Source organism: Adiantum capillus-veneris, chromosome 12, assembly GCF_014529385.1.
Source record: "Adiantum capillus-veneris isolate H3 chromosome 12, ASM1452938v2, whole genome shotgun sequence".
NCBI classification, from domain to species: domain Eukaryota; kingdom Viridiplantae; phylum Streptophyta; class Polypodiopsida; order Polypodiales; family Pteridaceae; genus Adiantum; species Adiantum capillus-veneris.
Window position 1 is genome coordinate 156,219,456 of NC_140942.1, and position 17,542 is coordinate 156,236,997.

General features: G+C 47.4%; 1 protein-coding gene across 2 annotated transcripts in view; it reads right to left on the bottom strand.

Moving 5' to 3' along the window:
• URE (urease) overlaps positions 1-17,542 on the bottom strand; it is a 225,361-nt gene that overhangs the window by 143,902 nt on the left and 63,917 nt on the right. The window contains exons 2-3 of one of the 2 annotated variants that reach the window (XM_086525905.1): positions 15,050-15,161; positions 5,826-5,936 (exon numbers count right to left, since the gene is read on the bottom strand). In XM_086525905.1, the coding sequence (XP_086382031.1) occupies positions 5,826-5,936; positions 15,050-15,088 (150 nt within the window). In that variant the 5' untranslated portion in view covers positions 15,089-15,161. The remainder of the gene's footprint in view (positions 1-5,825; positions 5,937-15,049; positions 15,162-17,542) is intronic. The other variant, XM_086525904.1, reaches the window with a different exon arrangement.

Genomic DNA, 17,542 nt, shown 5'->3' on the forward strand with positions numbered 1-17,542 from the left:
AGCACATGGGTTCAGCATAGACCGGCTGCTACCATTCCATTACTCATTGGATGCACCATCTCTCACCCTTACACAGTCAGAGATCACCAAGCTCATACGCCAAGACCTGACCCAGCTAGACACCAGAAGGACATGGATACAACCAGCATAGGAATTGGGCACGAAGATGGCTTTTTACAAAGACCATCTTCTCCAGCTTACAGAAGATGGTTTTGTGGCGAGACCCAGATATATGGATACCCACTTGTCTCATGGGATACGATGTGCTATTGGCCAGTTACGCACATCTTCTCACCGGTTGCGGATTGAGACGGGGAGATACAGCGGAGTACCAGCAGAGGACAGGACATGCCCCTTGTGTAACATGGAACCTGAGATAGAGCTACACTATACATGTCGCTCCCCCGTCTACTACGAGATACGAGGCCGCTTCCATTGCTTGTTCAGAGAAGGTTTTGGACCACTCTCAAGAGTCATGGGATATGAAGATCAGAGATGTCTCGGTTTGTTCTTTCTCGAGCTGCGCAGACACAAAGATAGCCTGATGAATGGCGAGGCTAGCCAGTCTCAAAGACGGATCACAGACTTCTTCAAAGCAGACACGGGACAGCCGCAAGAGCCACTCCCACAGCAGCGCTCCCCCTCGTCTCACACTAGAGGCACACTGATTGACCGAGCGATTGAACTGGGGAAATCCAGACGCCCGCGACAGCGAACAACTAAACAGCATCGACGGAGGCTACGACAGAAAATTCGGAGCACGCTGGCCAGGCATGCACGACGCCCGGTCAGACTACTAACCATGGAGGAAATTGATGAGATTCGCCAACGACCAATGCTAGATCTCTTGTCATTCAGATATCCCAACAAGCCGCCCATTTTTTGCTTAGTCTTTTGCTTGGTTCACATCGATCAACTTAAGACCCCATAGTATATATCTTTGTTTTGTACTGTTGTTAGGTTATTTTGTTACTCTGACTTTGTATCAGATCCACCACTTTGTAACTTTCGGGTCTCATAGGTCATTATGGCCTTTTGAAGACGTTAATATAACATTTCATTTCATTTCTCTCTCTCTCTACCAGAAGAGGCCAGGACATGCCCCTTGTGTGACATGGAACCTGAGACAGAGCTGCATTATACATGCCGCTGCCCCGTCTGCTACGAGATACGAGGCCGCTTCCATTGCCTGTTCAGAGAGGGTTTTGGACCACTCTCAAGAGTTATGGGATACGAAGATCAGAGATGACTGGGTTTGTTGTTGCTCGAGCTGCGTAGACACACAGAGAGCCTGATGAATGGCGAGGCTAGCCAGTCTCAAAGACGGATCCAAGACTTCTTCAGAGCAGACACGGGACAGCCGCAAGAGCCACTCCCACAGCAGACCCCCCCTCGTCTCACACCAGAGGCACACTGACGACCGAGCGATTGAACTACGGAAATCCAGGCGCCCACGACTGCGAAGGACTACACAGCATCGACGGAGGCTACGTCAAAAGATTCGGAGCACGCTAGGCAGGCATGCACGACGCCCGGTCAGACTACTAACCATGGAGGAAATTGATGAGATTCGCCAACAACCGATGCTAGATCTTTTGTGATTCAGCTATCCCAACAAGTCGCCCATTTTTGCTTAGTTTTTTGCTTAGCTCACATCGACCAATCTAGGATCCCATAGTATATATCTTTGTTTTGTACTTTTGTTAGGTTATTTTGTTACTCTGACTTTGTATCAGATCCACCACATTGTAACTTTCTGGTCTCATAGGTCATTTTGGCCTTTTGAAGACGTTAATATAACATTTCATTTCATTTCATTTCTCTCTCTCTCATCCGAATCCTCTGATGCAGCCTCCGTCGATATTGTGTAGTCCTCCGCAGTCGTGGGCGTCTGGATCTGCCCAGCTCAATCGCTCGGTCGATCAGTGTGCCTCTGGTGTAAGGCGACAAGCTCTGCTGTGCTAGTAACTCCTCCGGGTGTCCAGTGGCAGCTCTAAAGAAGTCTGTGATTTGTCTCTGAGACTGGCTAGTCTCTCCTCTCATCAGTCTCTCTCTGTGTCTATGCAGCTGGAGCCCAAAAAAAACCCAGGCATCTCTGATCCTCGTACCACATGACTCTAGAGAATGGTCCAAAGCCCTCTCTGAACAAGCAATGGAAGCGACCTCGTATCTCGTAGTAGATAGGGCAGTGGCATGTGTAGTGCAACTCTGTCTCAGGCTCGATGTCACACAGGGGGCATGTCTTGGCCTCTGCCGGTACTCCGCTGTATCTCCCAGTCTCGATCCGCAAATGGTGTGAAGATGTGCGTATTTGGCCAATAGCACATCGTATCCCATGAGACAAGTGGGTGTCCATGTATCTGGGCCTAGTCACAAAACCATCCTCCGTAAGCTGGAGGAGATGCTCTCTGTAGAAAGCCATCTTCGTGCCTAGCTCCTGTGCTGGCTATATCCATGTCCTCTTGGTGTCTAACTGAGTCAAGTCCTGGCGAATGAGCCTGGTGATCTCGGACTGTGTAAGAGTCAGAGAGGGCGCATCTAGTGAGTACTGGAAGGGAGGCAATCTGTCTATGTTGAACCCATGCGCTTGAAACCATGATGTCATCTCCCCATACCAGCAAGCTGTATCTCCCTGCATGGCTAACTGTCGAGAGGACTCAAGTGCAAGGCGTGCATATCTGTCTCTGGGAAGTTCCCACATGCAGTGTATGAAGGAGACAGATCTGGTGAGCGCCTCAACCACTAGTGGGGGGGCAGCTAGCTCTGCTCATACAATACCATGTGGTACTGAAGCCTTGGCTCTAATGAGCCACGAGATCATAGAGACTAGAGCCTTCTCCATGTCCCCCCATCCATCACTGCGGCCTATCCTCCCGTGATGATCCAGTGAAGGTCCCCAAATCTCAGCTCCATAAAGCAATGAAGAAGTCGTCCGAGGCTCCTGAAACTGAACCTGTGAACACATCCTTTCCAATCTACCCAATGCTGCATGGGCTCTGGTCAATCTAGTCTCCGCTGCCCTAAATGAAAATGCTGGCCCACTAAAAACCACTCGAAGGTAAGTGTAAGCATCTGTATACTCCACCTTCTCTTGGCCGTATGTGAATGCGGGCGGTGACCTCTTGATCCACTGTAGGGTGGTATTAAATACCATGACCTTGGTTTTACCAAGGTTGACGGACAAACCACTTTCCTGGGCAAACCTATGCAAAGCATCCAAGTGACGTTGCATCCCCTCCGGAGAGTCGGAGATCAACACAATATCATCAGCATATAACAATAGTGGAATCCATTTCCCTGCTAGCTGTGCACCTCTATCACCATCTCTCTCAATGTAGTCAGAAACCTCATCCACATACATACCAAATAGAGTAGGAGAGAGCAAGCAGCACTGCGTCACCCCAATAGTGGAGTAAACCGGTGTGGATAGACCCCCTAGGATTCTACACTATTTTATTTTGTCATTATGTCATTTTGTCATCTTGTTACTCTGACTTTGTATCAGATCCACCACATTGTAACTTTCTGGTCTCATAGGTCACTTTGGCCTTTTGAAGACGTTAATATTTCTTTTCATTTCTCTCTCTCTCTCTCTCTCTCTCTCTCTCTCTCTCTCTCTCTCTTTGACACCTTGGTGGCTTCAACATTGCTCTATGGGGCTGAGATATGGAGACTGTCATTGGATCACCACGGGAGGCCGGGCCGCACAGACGGATGGGGGAACATGGAGAAACCTCTCGTCTCTATGATCTCGAAGCTCATTAGAGCCAAGGCATCAGTACCACGGGCCATTATCCGAGCAGAGCTAGCGGCCCCCCCACTGGTGGTGGAGGCGCTCACCAGATCAGTCTCCTTCATAAACCGCACATGGGAACTTCCCAGACACAGATATGCTCGCATAGCACTTGAGTCCTCTCGACAGTTAGCCATACAAGGAGATACAACATGCTGGTATGGGGAGATGACATCATGGTTTCAGGCGCATGGGTTCAGCATGGACAGGCTACCACCATTCCAGTACTCATTGGATGCACCATCTCTCAATCTTACACAGTCGGAGATCACCAAGCTCATCCGCCAAGACCTGACCCAGCTAGACACCAGGAGGACATGGATACAACCAGCACAAGAATTGGGCACGAAGATGGCTTTCTACAAAGACCACCTTCTCCAGCTCACGGAAGATGGTTTTGTGACGAGACCAAGGTACATGGATACCCACTTGTCTCATGGGATACGATGTGCTATTCGCCAATTACGCACATCGTCTCACCAGCTATGGATTGAAACTGGAAGATACAACGGAGTACCGGCAGAGGCCAAGACATGCCCCTTGTGTGACCTGGAACCTGAGACAGAGCTGCATTATACATGCCGCTGCCTCATCTACTATGAGATACGAGGCCGCTTCCATTGCTTGTTCAGAGAGGGTTTTGGACCACTCTCAAGAATAATGGGATACGAAGATCAGAGATGCCTGGGTCTGTTCTTGCTCGAGCTGCGCAGACACGGAGAGAGCCTGCTGAATGGCAAGGCCAGCCAGTCTCAAAGACGGATCACAGACTTCTTCAGAGCAGACACGGGACATCCGCAAGAGCCACTCCCACAGCAAAGCTCCCCCTCGTCTCACACGAGAGGCACATTGATCGACCGAGCGATTGAACTGGGGAAATCCAGGCGCCCACGACTGCGAAAGACTACACAGCATCGACGAAGGCTACAACGAAAGATTCGGAGCACGCTGGCCAAGCATGCACGACGCCCGGTCAGACTACTAACCATGGAGGAAATTGATGAGATTCGCCAACGACTGATGCTAGATCTTTTGTGATTCAGTTATCCCAACAAGCTGCCCATTTTGGCTTAGTTTTTTTCTTAGATCACATTGACCAATCCAAGATCCCATAGAATATATCTTTGTTTTGTTTTGTACTATTGTTAGGTTATTTTGTTACTCTGAATTTGTAACAGATCCACCACCTTGTAACTTTCTGGTCTCATAGGTCATTATGGCCTTTTGAAGACGTTAATATAACATTTCATTTCATTTCATTTCTCTCTCTCTCTGATTATGGTATATCAAAGAGACATGGATCGCACCTAGACATGCTCATAGCCCTATGGGCATTTCAAAGACTCATAGAAGATTCTTTTTGTCGCCAAAAAGGAATTGTCTACTTTGAAGACAACTCCCTTTCGACGATTTATGGGAAACTCTCTTCCAAGAACAAGTATTCAAATTGATCACAAGTATCTATATGGTTTACAGCTTGAGATTTGTCGGCGAAAAAAGGCTCTTGTACACACTTATACAGTGAAGCACGGAATATCTCATTTACACTGCTAGCACCTTGAACCTTTACTCCATCTCTCACTCACCTACAAGGACGCACTTTGTGCATTGGCAGTTACCTTATCTTATAGATAAAACTGTTCCTCCATGTTCTCATAGATGTCAACATACCACCTACCCCAACAACCATGTGTGCTCTCTCTCAATATATAAATATATAAATCCCTATCTCTCTTTCAAAGTCCCTGCAGGGACACACCTACTGCATTTGCAAGTCTCTCATCATATATCCAGCTGCCTCAGCATGCCATCTGTCCCCGTGACCACATGTCCTCTCTCCCAACACAAAATTCTGAATTCAAATCTGCCTATCAGTCTCCTTTGGCAGAATGGGCTCCTCTTAATCCAAACAACCATGAAGAGAAATCCACAAACCCTTCAAACATCCTAAGCAATGTTATCTGCTTCAAGCTTCAATCCTTAAAAAAATCATTTGATCAGATAAAATTCAAAAATCAACTTTCTCACTTACCTCAAAACGCACAGCAGTGCCTGACAAGATATTCAATCGCATACCAAAAGCTTTTTCTCTATCGAACTCAAGATAAGGATTCGTCTCAATAAAGTGATAGTGACTACCCACCTGCAAAAAAATGAAAGCTGTCTCTGTTAGGTGTTCAGGTATGTTTTCTTCTTGACATTCAGCTATGCTTTCAAAACATGACATAGTAGTATATATTGTAAAAGGATACTTGTTAATTGTCGAGATTTGGTGTCTGAAGTCTACAATTTAAGTACATCTTGATCAGGTTACAAGTATTTGGACTAGAAAATTTCAGAAAGCCCCAACATATGATAAAACAATTATTGCAAACGGCTATCCACTATTATTGTTTTTACACTCCAACAAGGGAGCTAACTTTCTGTTCAGATGGCTTTTCACCCATATACCTAAAAGCCTTTGTCTTGCAAGAATGGTAAGCATCATTATTATGTTATTAGAATTTAACATACCAGGAATATAGATTGATCTTCTGAAAATGAAACCATGCATAGAACCCCATGCAGATCCATGTTGCTGAAGCACAGCCTTGACTATCTATCCTTCCTCTCCTATCCCTTGCCTTTTGTATCCGCTGCTCTTTTCTGAAAGTACAGAGTCCACACCTAATCTTCACCACCTTCATTAGTATCGCCAATCTAGCTAAGTACCTTCCCTTTTATCTCCCATCTAGCTTCCTTCCGCTATTCTTGTCCTCAACCTTCATGTCCTATTTCGACTCGACAATGTTCTGGTGAGAGTTTTTGCTTGTTCCTCATATCTCAACCTGCTCAATATATTTTTTCTTCTCTTTCCTTCCCAAAAATTCTGGTGGATCGAAAAAATCTCCTATGAATTGTAACACTTACATCGAGAATTAGGAACTAGTTGTAAGCCAACCTTCCTTAACAAGCAATCACCCCTAAAAAAACATGCTTCTTTCTGGTAAGTGTGATGGATTTTTGGGTTAGCATTTCCTACGGCAACCAAATGTTTCTTAGGTAGCTTCCGGCTGCTGCCCATTATGGCTACATTGCCAGACACTTCAGGAGCTTGCATGCATAGGGCCCTACGCTCTGCGATTAGAGGAGATGAGCTTCTGGAAGCTAAGTTTGCAGATGACATTGGTTTGTTCTTGGAGGGTCAGCTAGCCAATCTATATAGATGTGAGCAATCACTTGAGGTTTTCTGTTGTGCTTCAAGAGAATTGATCAATTGGTGCAAAAGGGTATGCTCCCACACCTAAGTGGTCGCCTGGGGAGGGCTTTAGATGGATTCCTATAGGGACCTCAGTGTGTTATTTGGGTTGCCAGGTCGCTTTAGACTTAACCCCTAAGCAGCAGACTGCTCCCCTCCTCTGTATAGGGAGAAAGTTGCTACATTGGAGTTCAGCATGCTGCTTGCGGGGTGGTAGTTGTCAACGAGGTGTTGTCGCAACTATGTGGAACATCACGTCCTGCTGGATATTCTCGAGTTCTTGCATCAGGCGACTTCAGCCGGTTGATCGGAAACTTTTTGCGGTCATGGCGAGACACATAGTCTGCGTGGGCCAAGGTATCTTGGCAGGTCATCACAATTCCTTGCTCTCAAGGAGGAATAGGAATCATCGACCCAACACATCAGACTAGAGCCCTCCTTGGGAAGATCATTGTCAGAGGTCTTCTTCCAGGAGTGGAGCCCTCGAACGAGCTGTTCCTACAGAGGATACAACATAAAGTCCCACAGACAAATGGCCCATGGGACCGCTCCACATGCTGGATTTTCACAGAGATACACAGAGTGGGATTGAGGAGAGGTTGGGAAGATCGCTTTGCACTGAGCATATTTCGATCTTGGGAGCAGCTCAGGGAGTCGGCCACATGTTTCTTGGGGAGCCTTCCTTAGCAGAGGGTCCTGCCGGTACTTTTGAGGATTGGCTTCGCTTCAGGTCACTACCAAAGGATGTATACAATGCCAGATTACGAGGCATGCGTGGAGCCATGAGTATGTGCCATGATGTTTTAGAGGCCATTCCTGCAGGATAGCACACACCTCTTGAGCCCACGGCTCCTCAATGGATGGGTGATTTCACTAGCGTCTTTTGGGACAACCGACAGCCCAGGAGAGCCGCTATGTTCCAATGGCTAGTTGCTCACAGGGCAGTAGCAGCGGGCAGTTGGTTGGAGCACAATGGTCTCCCCCTAGCCTGCATAGCATGTGGTCATCACAGGGAGGCATAGAGCCATTGCCTATGGGATTGTCCCATGGCACAGCAGATTTGGCTGCGGATTCTTTGTTTATAGCCCTCGTCAGTTGCAGCTACACAATTTACTTGGGGATTGGCTGCATGGTCCACTCTTACAGGCCATGCACCAGTATGAGACAAAGTTAGCCAACATGATGATTGAGATACAGGATAGATGACCTCACCTTCAATCAGCCTTGGAGGTTATCCCCTAGGATTGGCGACAGGCGAGTGACACATAGTTACAGGGAATGGCCATTTTGAGGCCTCCGTTCCATGTTCCCACTCCAACTTCCCGTTCCGAATCGCCGTTCCATGTTCCAAACTTGAGTATCCGTAACAAGGAGTCGCATTTCATGCCGGTCCCCGTTCCCCGTTCTGATTGCCCCTTCCAAGTAAACTATGGAGTGACAGCTGATGGGCCCTCATCAGCAGCTTGATACTGTGGTCTACATGGAGAGCCCACTGCTTCCGCATCTATGATGCAGAATGCGACATCTAGCTAGAGCTTATAACACAATGTACCATAAAGTCACTAGGTTGTTGTCAGTTGAGCCTCGAGAGAGGTGGGATACTCAAATTTCAAATCTGATAGAGGCTTAGAAGGTCAGAGCACCAAATTCTATAGCTCATCAAGAGCTCACTCCTGGTACTGCTAGGTTGGAAAGTATTATAGAAATGAAATGAAATGAAATGTTATATTAACGTCTTCAGAAGGCCAAAATGACCTATGAGACCAATCAGTTACAAAATAGTGAATCTAATACCATGTCTGGGTACAAAAGAACCAACTTGAGAGCTTCCCAATCAGAAAAGTTGTATTTACCGAGTTGACTAAACCATTTATCTGCCAGGCTATCTAGTGGAGAGCATCACCAAATATGCATCCTGAAAGTTGACGCATCGACCCCTACAGAGGAAGACTAGTCTTTGGACATGGTCGTCAGCATCCTTGGTGGAGAGACCCTTAAAGGTGGGGAACTTGTATATTGACCCTGGCCAGGATATTGGTCAGCTCATCCTTCATGCTGGTTGTTGCTGAAGGTGTAGCTGAAGCCAGGGTGGAAGTGGCTGGGCACGGGGATTCCGGTGGCGGAGAGGAAGGGGATGATGTAGAGGCTAGGGGAGGAGCAGGTAGTGGTGGAGTGGGACTTCTGGGTGGGATGAAATGGTGATATGGGTCAAGAAGAAGACTTCCATATTGACCTGACACCAGCCCATGATGTGACTGCCCTGACCAAAGAAGCTCCAAGTCCAATTGAGAAACTCCCTACTGCCATCAAAGAGTCAACTTGGGCACTCCAGAACCTACTGGACCTATTCTTTTAGCTTCTTGGTTTTCAAACCCACCACTTCTTTTCAGTCAGGTAATCTCATATGCGCAATCCTTGAGAGATGTGTTGGCTTGCACATACCATGATTGAGAAGGTCTCCCACCCAAGTTGCAAGCCCACATCATCCTATTAGTGACGGGCACTCTGATTAACCCCAAACATGCAGCTGCTGTCCTGCAGGAATTGGAAAAGATCTAAGCAGTAGTTATCGTTATCCTTGTATAGCACTTGCATCATGGCGTGTACTGCCTTGCAAAGCCTAATTTACCGATGTTAAGCACCATACTGTATTGCACTTATGTTGTACCTTGACAACTATGCGTAAGCATGACTGGATGTGGGATCTGTACTACACCGTACTTCACAGCATGGTTGTACCTTCACAACTATGGTCCAAGCATTTCTAGTTGAGGACTCCCACCTGAGATTCAAGTTCCAAGATTTCTGATCACACCCATGGTTATTTCGATATACTACCTTGGCCTCTACTTGTGTATCTACGGTATCACATTAAAAATACCAGTATTTTCTCTACCCTAGCACTAACCAAATGGAATCCAGAGCACTATTGTGATTGTCTCTGGAATAGCAAATGTTGAGGGAAATGTTGTAGCAGGGCTACAGTGTCGCAAGCACTGGACAGACATTTAGTTGCAATTGGGCTGAGTCCACACTGGACAAACTTTTGCCTGGGCAGTGACACGTGGCAAGCATACGAGTGGTGGTCTAGCGAACGCGGGTCCAGCCATCCCAACCATAGTTTTGAGATAGTCTCAGTTGGATTAGATATTTGTGAGCCGTTGGTGGCTCTTTATGTTTGTATATATCCGTAGCTGCTTTGGGCTTTAGCGGATCATCGCTTTTGTGTGGTCAATCGTCTAGAGTCTATCATCTTGAGTTGTACACAGCACGTCTGCACCATCCCTGCACAGTTCAGCCTCGACACCCCCACTGTACCTATGAGATCTGGGATGGAGCTGAGCGTGCTGCCATACCAAAGTCTGTATTGGTTTCTCTTGGTCTCGCCCCTCACCACCCCTCCTTCATCCCTCTCTAGCCCTCGCCCCTATCCTCTTGGCATCGCCCCTACGTAACCCTCCTTGACCACAACCTACCCTCCCCTCGCCCCTCTCTTCCCTTTTCGGCCTAGCCCAACCCAACCCCCTCGCCCCGTATACACTTTTCAGCCCAAAAAACCGCCATCGACCCTACACACCGTTCACCCTATCTACACCTCGCACCTTCCCTAGCCTCGCTGCAATACGTTCCCATGCTGTTAGTCAAAAACATGTGGATCGTCACTATCAATATCAGTCTTGCGTCACACAACAGATCGGTAGTGACCAACTTCCTCTGCAGGGACAAACTGAGACAAATTGACCTGCGACTGCATAAGAGAATCTCCTTCAGCTATGTTTTCTATTGTGGAAAGTTTTGCTCTACGGAAATGCTTTTGAGGATACAGTGCAGCACATGTTGATGTATCAGATATGTTGATGTATGCTTTTGTCAAATTTCATCTACTTTGAGTGTACGCTTGTTCGCATCGGTAGTGATCAGCCCAGCACTTGAGAATACAGAGACGCTCTACTCCCTATGGCTGGAAGAAGCAAGCAAGTGCATAAAAGGACCTTGCTCCAGAGGCCTTTGTTTGATAGATTTGAAAGTTCTGTCGAGGAAGATGCAGAACACACCAGCCATGGCCTAAAAGATATGTCTTCAAGCGATCCTAGTGATGACAGTTACAAAGCATCTACAGAGTCCTCGGAGTCGCAGTCGCAGTCGGAGTCGGAACCTTCTAGTGATCAGAATGAACGTCCTAAAGATAAAAAGAAGACTAACACTCAGGTGCTCAGCCATCAGATCAATAGGCCTGAGACATCAAAAAGTCATAACAAATTCACCTTGAATTTTCACTTGCAGCCACCTCATCCATCACTCAGACAAGTTCTATCCAAAGATCAACTACAAACGTTAGGTCTTACAGCATTGGCGGATGCAGATCTACCTGAGAATGCTCCTGTGGATATGGTCCATGAGGTTTTGAAGCTTTTTTACAAGGTACGCGGTCACACACTTACAACCACACACATTGGTCATGCCTTGGGGATGAAAAGCTTTCCCTCTCCAAAGATGCGACCATTCAGGCATGTCAGGAACTACTGAGTACTGATCACCCGGACTATGCAAGGAATAAAAAGCTTTTGGCTATATTCAAGTATTACATTCTGGTCAGAGATGCTAAAGTCAGAGTTACCAGGGAACGCCTCCCTATGGGTTGGGAACACCGGAACGGCGTTCCGGAGGGTCTTCATGGCCCGGAACGGCCCGGAACGGCCAGACGTTCCGCAGGGGTTTTTGGTACCGGAACGGCCAGCCCGGAACGGCTCGGAACGGTTAGGAACGGCCCAGAACGGCTGGGAATGGCAGATTTTCAGATTTTTGAGCTTTATCTTGTGAGGCTCCCCCTTCTTAAATGCCCTTCCCCCCACCCCTTACCTTCACAGTGCACACAAGCTCTCAAGGGTGAAAGCTCAAGCTCTACCCTCTCGAGTCTCGAGTCTTGACTCTCAAGCTCTAGCCTTGTTAGTCGGCAAGGCTCTCTCCCTCTCCCCCTCTCTCTCAAGCTCTCTCGAGAGTCGAGTCTCCCACTTTTAAGCTCTCTCTCTCTCTCTCTCTCTCTCTCTCTCTCTCTCTCTCTCTCTCTCTCTCTCTCTCCGCGTCCCTCCCCCCTCAAGCTCTCAAGCCTATACGACATACGTTGGCCATAGTAAGGTTGAATGGTCTTCAAATCAAGTTTTCTGTGAGTATTAGAGTCAAAGGACTCTGACACTACTATATTTGAATCACACAGAGCTTAAAATTGCATTATTTGGGTGTTTTTATGCCTCCCGTTCCGCGCCGTTCCCGTTCCGGACCCCTCACCGTTCCCCCGTTCCGCGGGGGATCCCGTCGCCGTTCTCGTTCCGCGTTCCGGGTAACTATGGCTAAAGTAAGTAAGGACAAACGCGATGTACCTACGCTGTCCTCTTACTGCAACGGCCTCTATTGCCTAATCAACTCTATTCCGTGTGGTTTCTATCAGATTCTTTACACATCTTTACAGTCCTGGGCTAAGAGGTTTCTAGCACAAGTGCAGTCGGTACAATCTAGCTTTCAGTGCTTTGGAACTCCTCTGTTGGCTTGGGGTATTAACATACATGTAAGCCCTGTGGATGTGGATACCGTGATACAAAGTACGCACTCTAAAGCAAAAGAAAAATCTATAGCCCATACAACAAGTTTACCGAAGAAGAAGAAGAAGAGGAAAAAGCAATAGTTATTCTCCTAAAGAATACAAGAGGAGAGGACATCGCAAAACTAGCCCTGCATGGCGAAGGTCCCAAAAGCTCAAGAAATTCAAAGAGGGAGGAAAGAGTATCTCTTTTCTCACCTATGATGGTACCTTTGGTGCCACCAAAGACAAAGTATCGGCCTTCATCCAACAATTTGATGTGGCCTTTGGAGACGAGGGCTTCACGGAGTCCTCCAAGCTACGCCATGTAGCTATGCACTTCTAGAAGTCTGCTCGTCAATAGTGGGCTAGCCTTCGTGGCAATAGTGAAGCCCCAAAGACATGGAAGACTCTGAGTTTCCATCATGAAGAAATTCCTTGAAAGCGATGCAAAGGACAGATTGCTTACCAAATAGCGGAGCTTGAAGCTGCTCTTCAAAGAGCTCGAGTGGTGAAGGACACAGTAGAATCTCTAACATCGCTGCCAGTATCTGAAAGCCAACGGCTTCGGATGAAACACCCCGTACGGCGCCCCGGCGTTTCAGATCACACTATGCATGTTTCAGCTGTGGTTTCTACAGTGTGTGTCCCTCTTCCTACTTCTGCCATTTTCACTTCTACCACAGTGACTAGCTCCAGCGTCCCGCTTGCAGATGCCTCTTCTCCTATACTTATCCCTGTTCCAGAAACTCCACCAGTCTCTCTTTCGCCAGAAAGGCATGCTCCCAGTCCACCACCATCAACGGTGCCACTTGCCACCCCTCTCCCACGTGACACTGCTACGGGATCTTCCACAGTTTCGGATTCTACATCACTTTTTTGGCTATCTGAGGACATATTGCATGAGTCCAAACAGGCCATTGCTACCATTGAGCTTGGGGCAAAGCGGTTGGCGGCTACTTACCAACGACACTCCGCTACATACGCAACTATGAAGGGCTCTCAACGTGGCGCAGAGAGCGCAATTGCGGATAGAGACACCACTATTTTGCTTTGCGACACGCATTGCAAGAAAAGTCTAAAATCATCAACGACCTTGGAGCTCAACTGTAGGGACTTCGGGAAGTGCTACTCCACAGTGATATGGGATTTTAGGCTCCAGTGAGTAGGGGATATAGCTAGACAGGGCATTGAATACAAGTACAGACTCCTGTTGGGTATGTACAACAAGGTATCTCTACCCATTTCATAGGACCCTCTACTCACACTTCTGTCAGATACGGCCAGCCTCAGCACTTTACCTACTATCCTCAGGGGCTTCAGCCATCGGCTTCCCTACCAAATATGCAGTCGACACAAAGCATTCCTTGCGACGGCCTTGCTGGCGCACACCGCCATGGCTGTGTTAGTCGACGCCCTGAGTACATTGCAAGCCAGGTGCTTCCATCAGCTTCGCAACAGGTGGCAGCTCTCGTCACCGACCAGTTCGTCCAGAGCAGTAGAGCTCATCAGCAGCAGCCTCCCACTATCGATTTGATGGCTCCTCCCCCAGAGGCGGATACTTCAGATGCAACAGTGGAGACGACTCTTTCTCTCAGTTGACAGGACCGCACTGCTCTGCTCTGTTTTCTTTTGTACATATAGTGACTTCCCGGGTCTCTTTATAGCATAGTGTTACTCTCACAGAGACGGTGAGTGGCTTTGTGGCGGGCCACCTGTAGCACGGCTACAGTGTCGCAGGCAGTGGACAGACATTTAGTTGTAGTTGGGCTGAGTCCACACTGGACAGACTTTTGCCTGGGTAGTGACACGTAGCAGGCATATGGGTGGTGGTCTAGCGGATGCAGGGCCAAACCACCCCAACCACAGTTTTGAGATAGTCTTAGCTCGATTATATATTTGCGAGCCATTGGTGGCTCTTTATGGTTGTATATATCTATAGCTGCTTTGGGCTTTAGCGGATCATCTACTTTTGTGTGGTCAGTCGTCTAGAGTCTATCATCTTGAGTTGTACACAGCACATATGCACCATCCCAGCACAGTTGAGCCTCGACACTCCCACTGTAACTATGAGATCTGGGCTGGAGTTAGAGTGTGCTGCCATGCCAGAGTCTGTATTGGTTTCTTTGAGTTTGTCGATGTTGATGTTGTCCATGTTCAGGTTCTCTGAGTCGTACTGTTGTTGCTCTGTTGTTCATTGTCTTCTGTGTTTGCATTCTATGGAGTGAGATCTCACGCACATTGCATTGAGGAGCACCCACTATAGAGGGCAAAAGACACATTATCTCCGCTACAAATGCCACCCAAGAAGTTCAACAATTGTAAACAAATGTAGAGGTGCCCCTAACATCATGGAAATTCTGAATTGCAAGAAAATGGTACCACAAACATTTGTAAACACAAGTCACAGAATGCTGCAAAATAGTATGGTTTGTGTCTAAACCTGAAACTTCAACCTCTGGGTGCCAGAAGGGACAGTCATGATTATTCTTTCCAGAGAAGTAAGAAGTCAGCCTCCATAAATCATCGTACTTCCAAGAATGTATAAACTACACCTGCCCAGCAAGGAGAACTCAAGTATCTAAACAAGCAGTAATAATGAATGATACTTGACAACTAGGAGCTCATCCTCACTTGAAAAGATGAATTGCCAATGATTCAACTAGAAATAACGTTTCTAGTCAATGAGTCAATGGCAGATCCAGTGAAAATACTTGGGCAGCTTGGAAAGGAGTAACCATTGAGCAGAGGCCCAGTGAATCTGGAAGGGAAAGTAGCATGGCTAAAGGGCAGAAAATAACACGCTCATGGAAACGGAAAGGAGCCGCTTTAAGAGCAGAAACCAATGTTTCCCTGTTCACAAACCTGAAAAATCATCTCATTCAAAAATCCAATAGTGGTCCCCACATGAATTTTATTTCTCTGTTCGGAACCCTCAAACATTGCTATGCTGTTGTTTTGGTCTGCAAAAGCAGCTTGAGAGCCCAAAAGTTTCTGATCCATTAGAAATCTAATTTTTTGCTAGGTACCTTGAAAAGCAGTTTTAGCCTTTCGTACAATATTGTAGTCTGAATCAAAGTATAAAATCACCTTGTACCCCCCCATATCCTATCCCTTTGGCGTGAGGCTTCAATGTGTGTCAAGCATCCTACCACAAAGACCGGACTCTGCAGTATTTCTTTTTCCCCACTACTCTCACGCTATTGTTGGATTTTCAAAACTTCACACATTGTTGAGAAAGAAAGAAATAGAAATGTTAGCATCCACAGGAGGCCCAACTCAACCTACAGAACAGATCAGATACATGACTTTCAGTACATTGGGGTGCCAATTGCACGAAAAAAACTCAAAAAAGTGAAGCCAGTATAAATTTCCAAAGAGTGGAGACTAAAATGAGACTGGCATCCCACATAAGCAGCTTTCTAATTGCTTTCTCTGACAAGTATTCATCTTTTAACTGAGGCTAAAGCTGCACACGTTGCGTTGTGCATTCAACATGAACCTTGTGTGTCAAGTGTGTTGACGGCATGGCCCTAGCCGCTTGATGCAGTCTGGGACTAGAAACACCATCTGACAGTCAATTTGCTGAGCAAGGTGCCGACAATGATATTGACTCTCCACAGGATGGTCACAAAACCGCACATGCTGCAGAGAGACCACTATGTGCAGGCCAGCTCCCCACTGCTGTAGCTCTATGTGCAAACAGCCACTGGAACGAAGTGACTCGCCGCAGCTATCTGGCGTCCCACAACCTCGCCCAAAAGGCTGGCAAGGACTCAACTATGAGACCCTCGTCTCGCCACTGAGGTGCTGCAGCAGGACAAGCCTCTCTCCGTGCTGCCAGTAAGTGACGTCCCAGTCGAACAGTGTTCTGAAAGAAAGGGACACCTGGATGGTCGGCTGAGGAGAAAGGGTCCCTCCAAAACCACTCTCCAGGATCCCACTGCACTCGTGCCAGTGGAGAGCTCTGTCAAGTCCACTGTAGCATGCTACAATGTCACTTTCACAGGACACACAGTTAGCACAGTTGGTCTGGTCTGGTTCAACGGACTCTCTGGGCTGGGCAGTGACACATGGCAGGGATACGGACGGTGGTCTAGTGAACATCATGGCGAGGTCACCACCACCACTCAGTTTGGGGATAGACTTAGATGGCTTACATTTATGAGCCGTTGGTGGCTCTTTATGGTGGTACACATGAGTAGTAGTTGTTGGGTCATTGGGATTATCTTCTTTATATACGGTCCAGCGTCGTCGTCTAGAGTAGAGAGTCTATACACAGCACGTCTCCACCATCCCTGCACATCTGAGCCTCGACACCCCCATTGTACCCGTGAGTTCTGGGCTGGAGCTGAGTGTGCTGCCACGCCAGAGTTTGTATCGGTTCTTTGAGATAGTCGAGTCCATATGTTTGTATCGGTTCTTTGAGATAGTCGAGTCCATATGTTCTGGTCTACTGCTGTGTCTATGTGTTGATCAGCTGTTATGCATTGTTTCCTTTGTTTCATTCTGTTTTGAGTGAGATGTCACGCACATTGCATTGAGGAGCACCCACCGTAGAGAGCACGACACACTATCCGCGCTACAGGTGCTCTCATTTTTAGCACGCCCGGTGGGACCTCAAATGAAGTCTCACTCTCTGTTGAGGTACAAATCGAGGAGCTAGTTGGTTTACCTAGCCTCACCTACTTCGCCTTGCCCAGCCTGCTGATCTGGTCCAGTTTCACCCTAGACACACAGCATAGTATAGCTGACTTAATCTCTCACCCTGTTGGTCTGGTCCTCTCTCGCCCTGGTCCAACCAAGCTCTCGTCTTGGTCTAGTCCTTTCTCGTCCCGGGCAAGGTTTAAATTCCAAAAACCTACAATATGGTCTATACTTGATAAAAAATTCATAAGTATCACTCCAAGGATGTTAGTTCACTATTCTATAATCC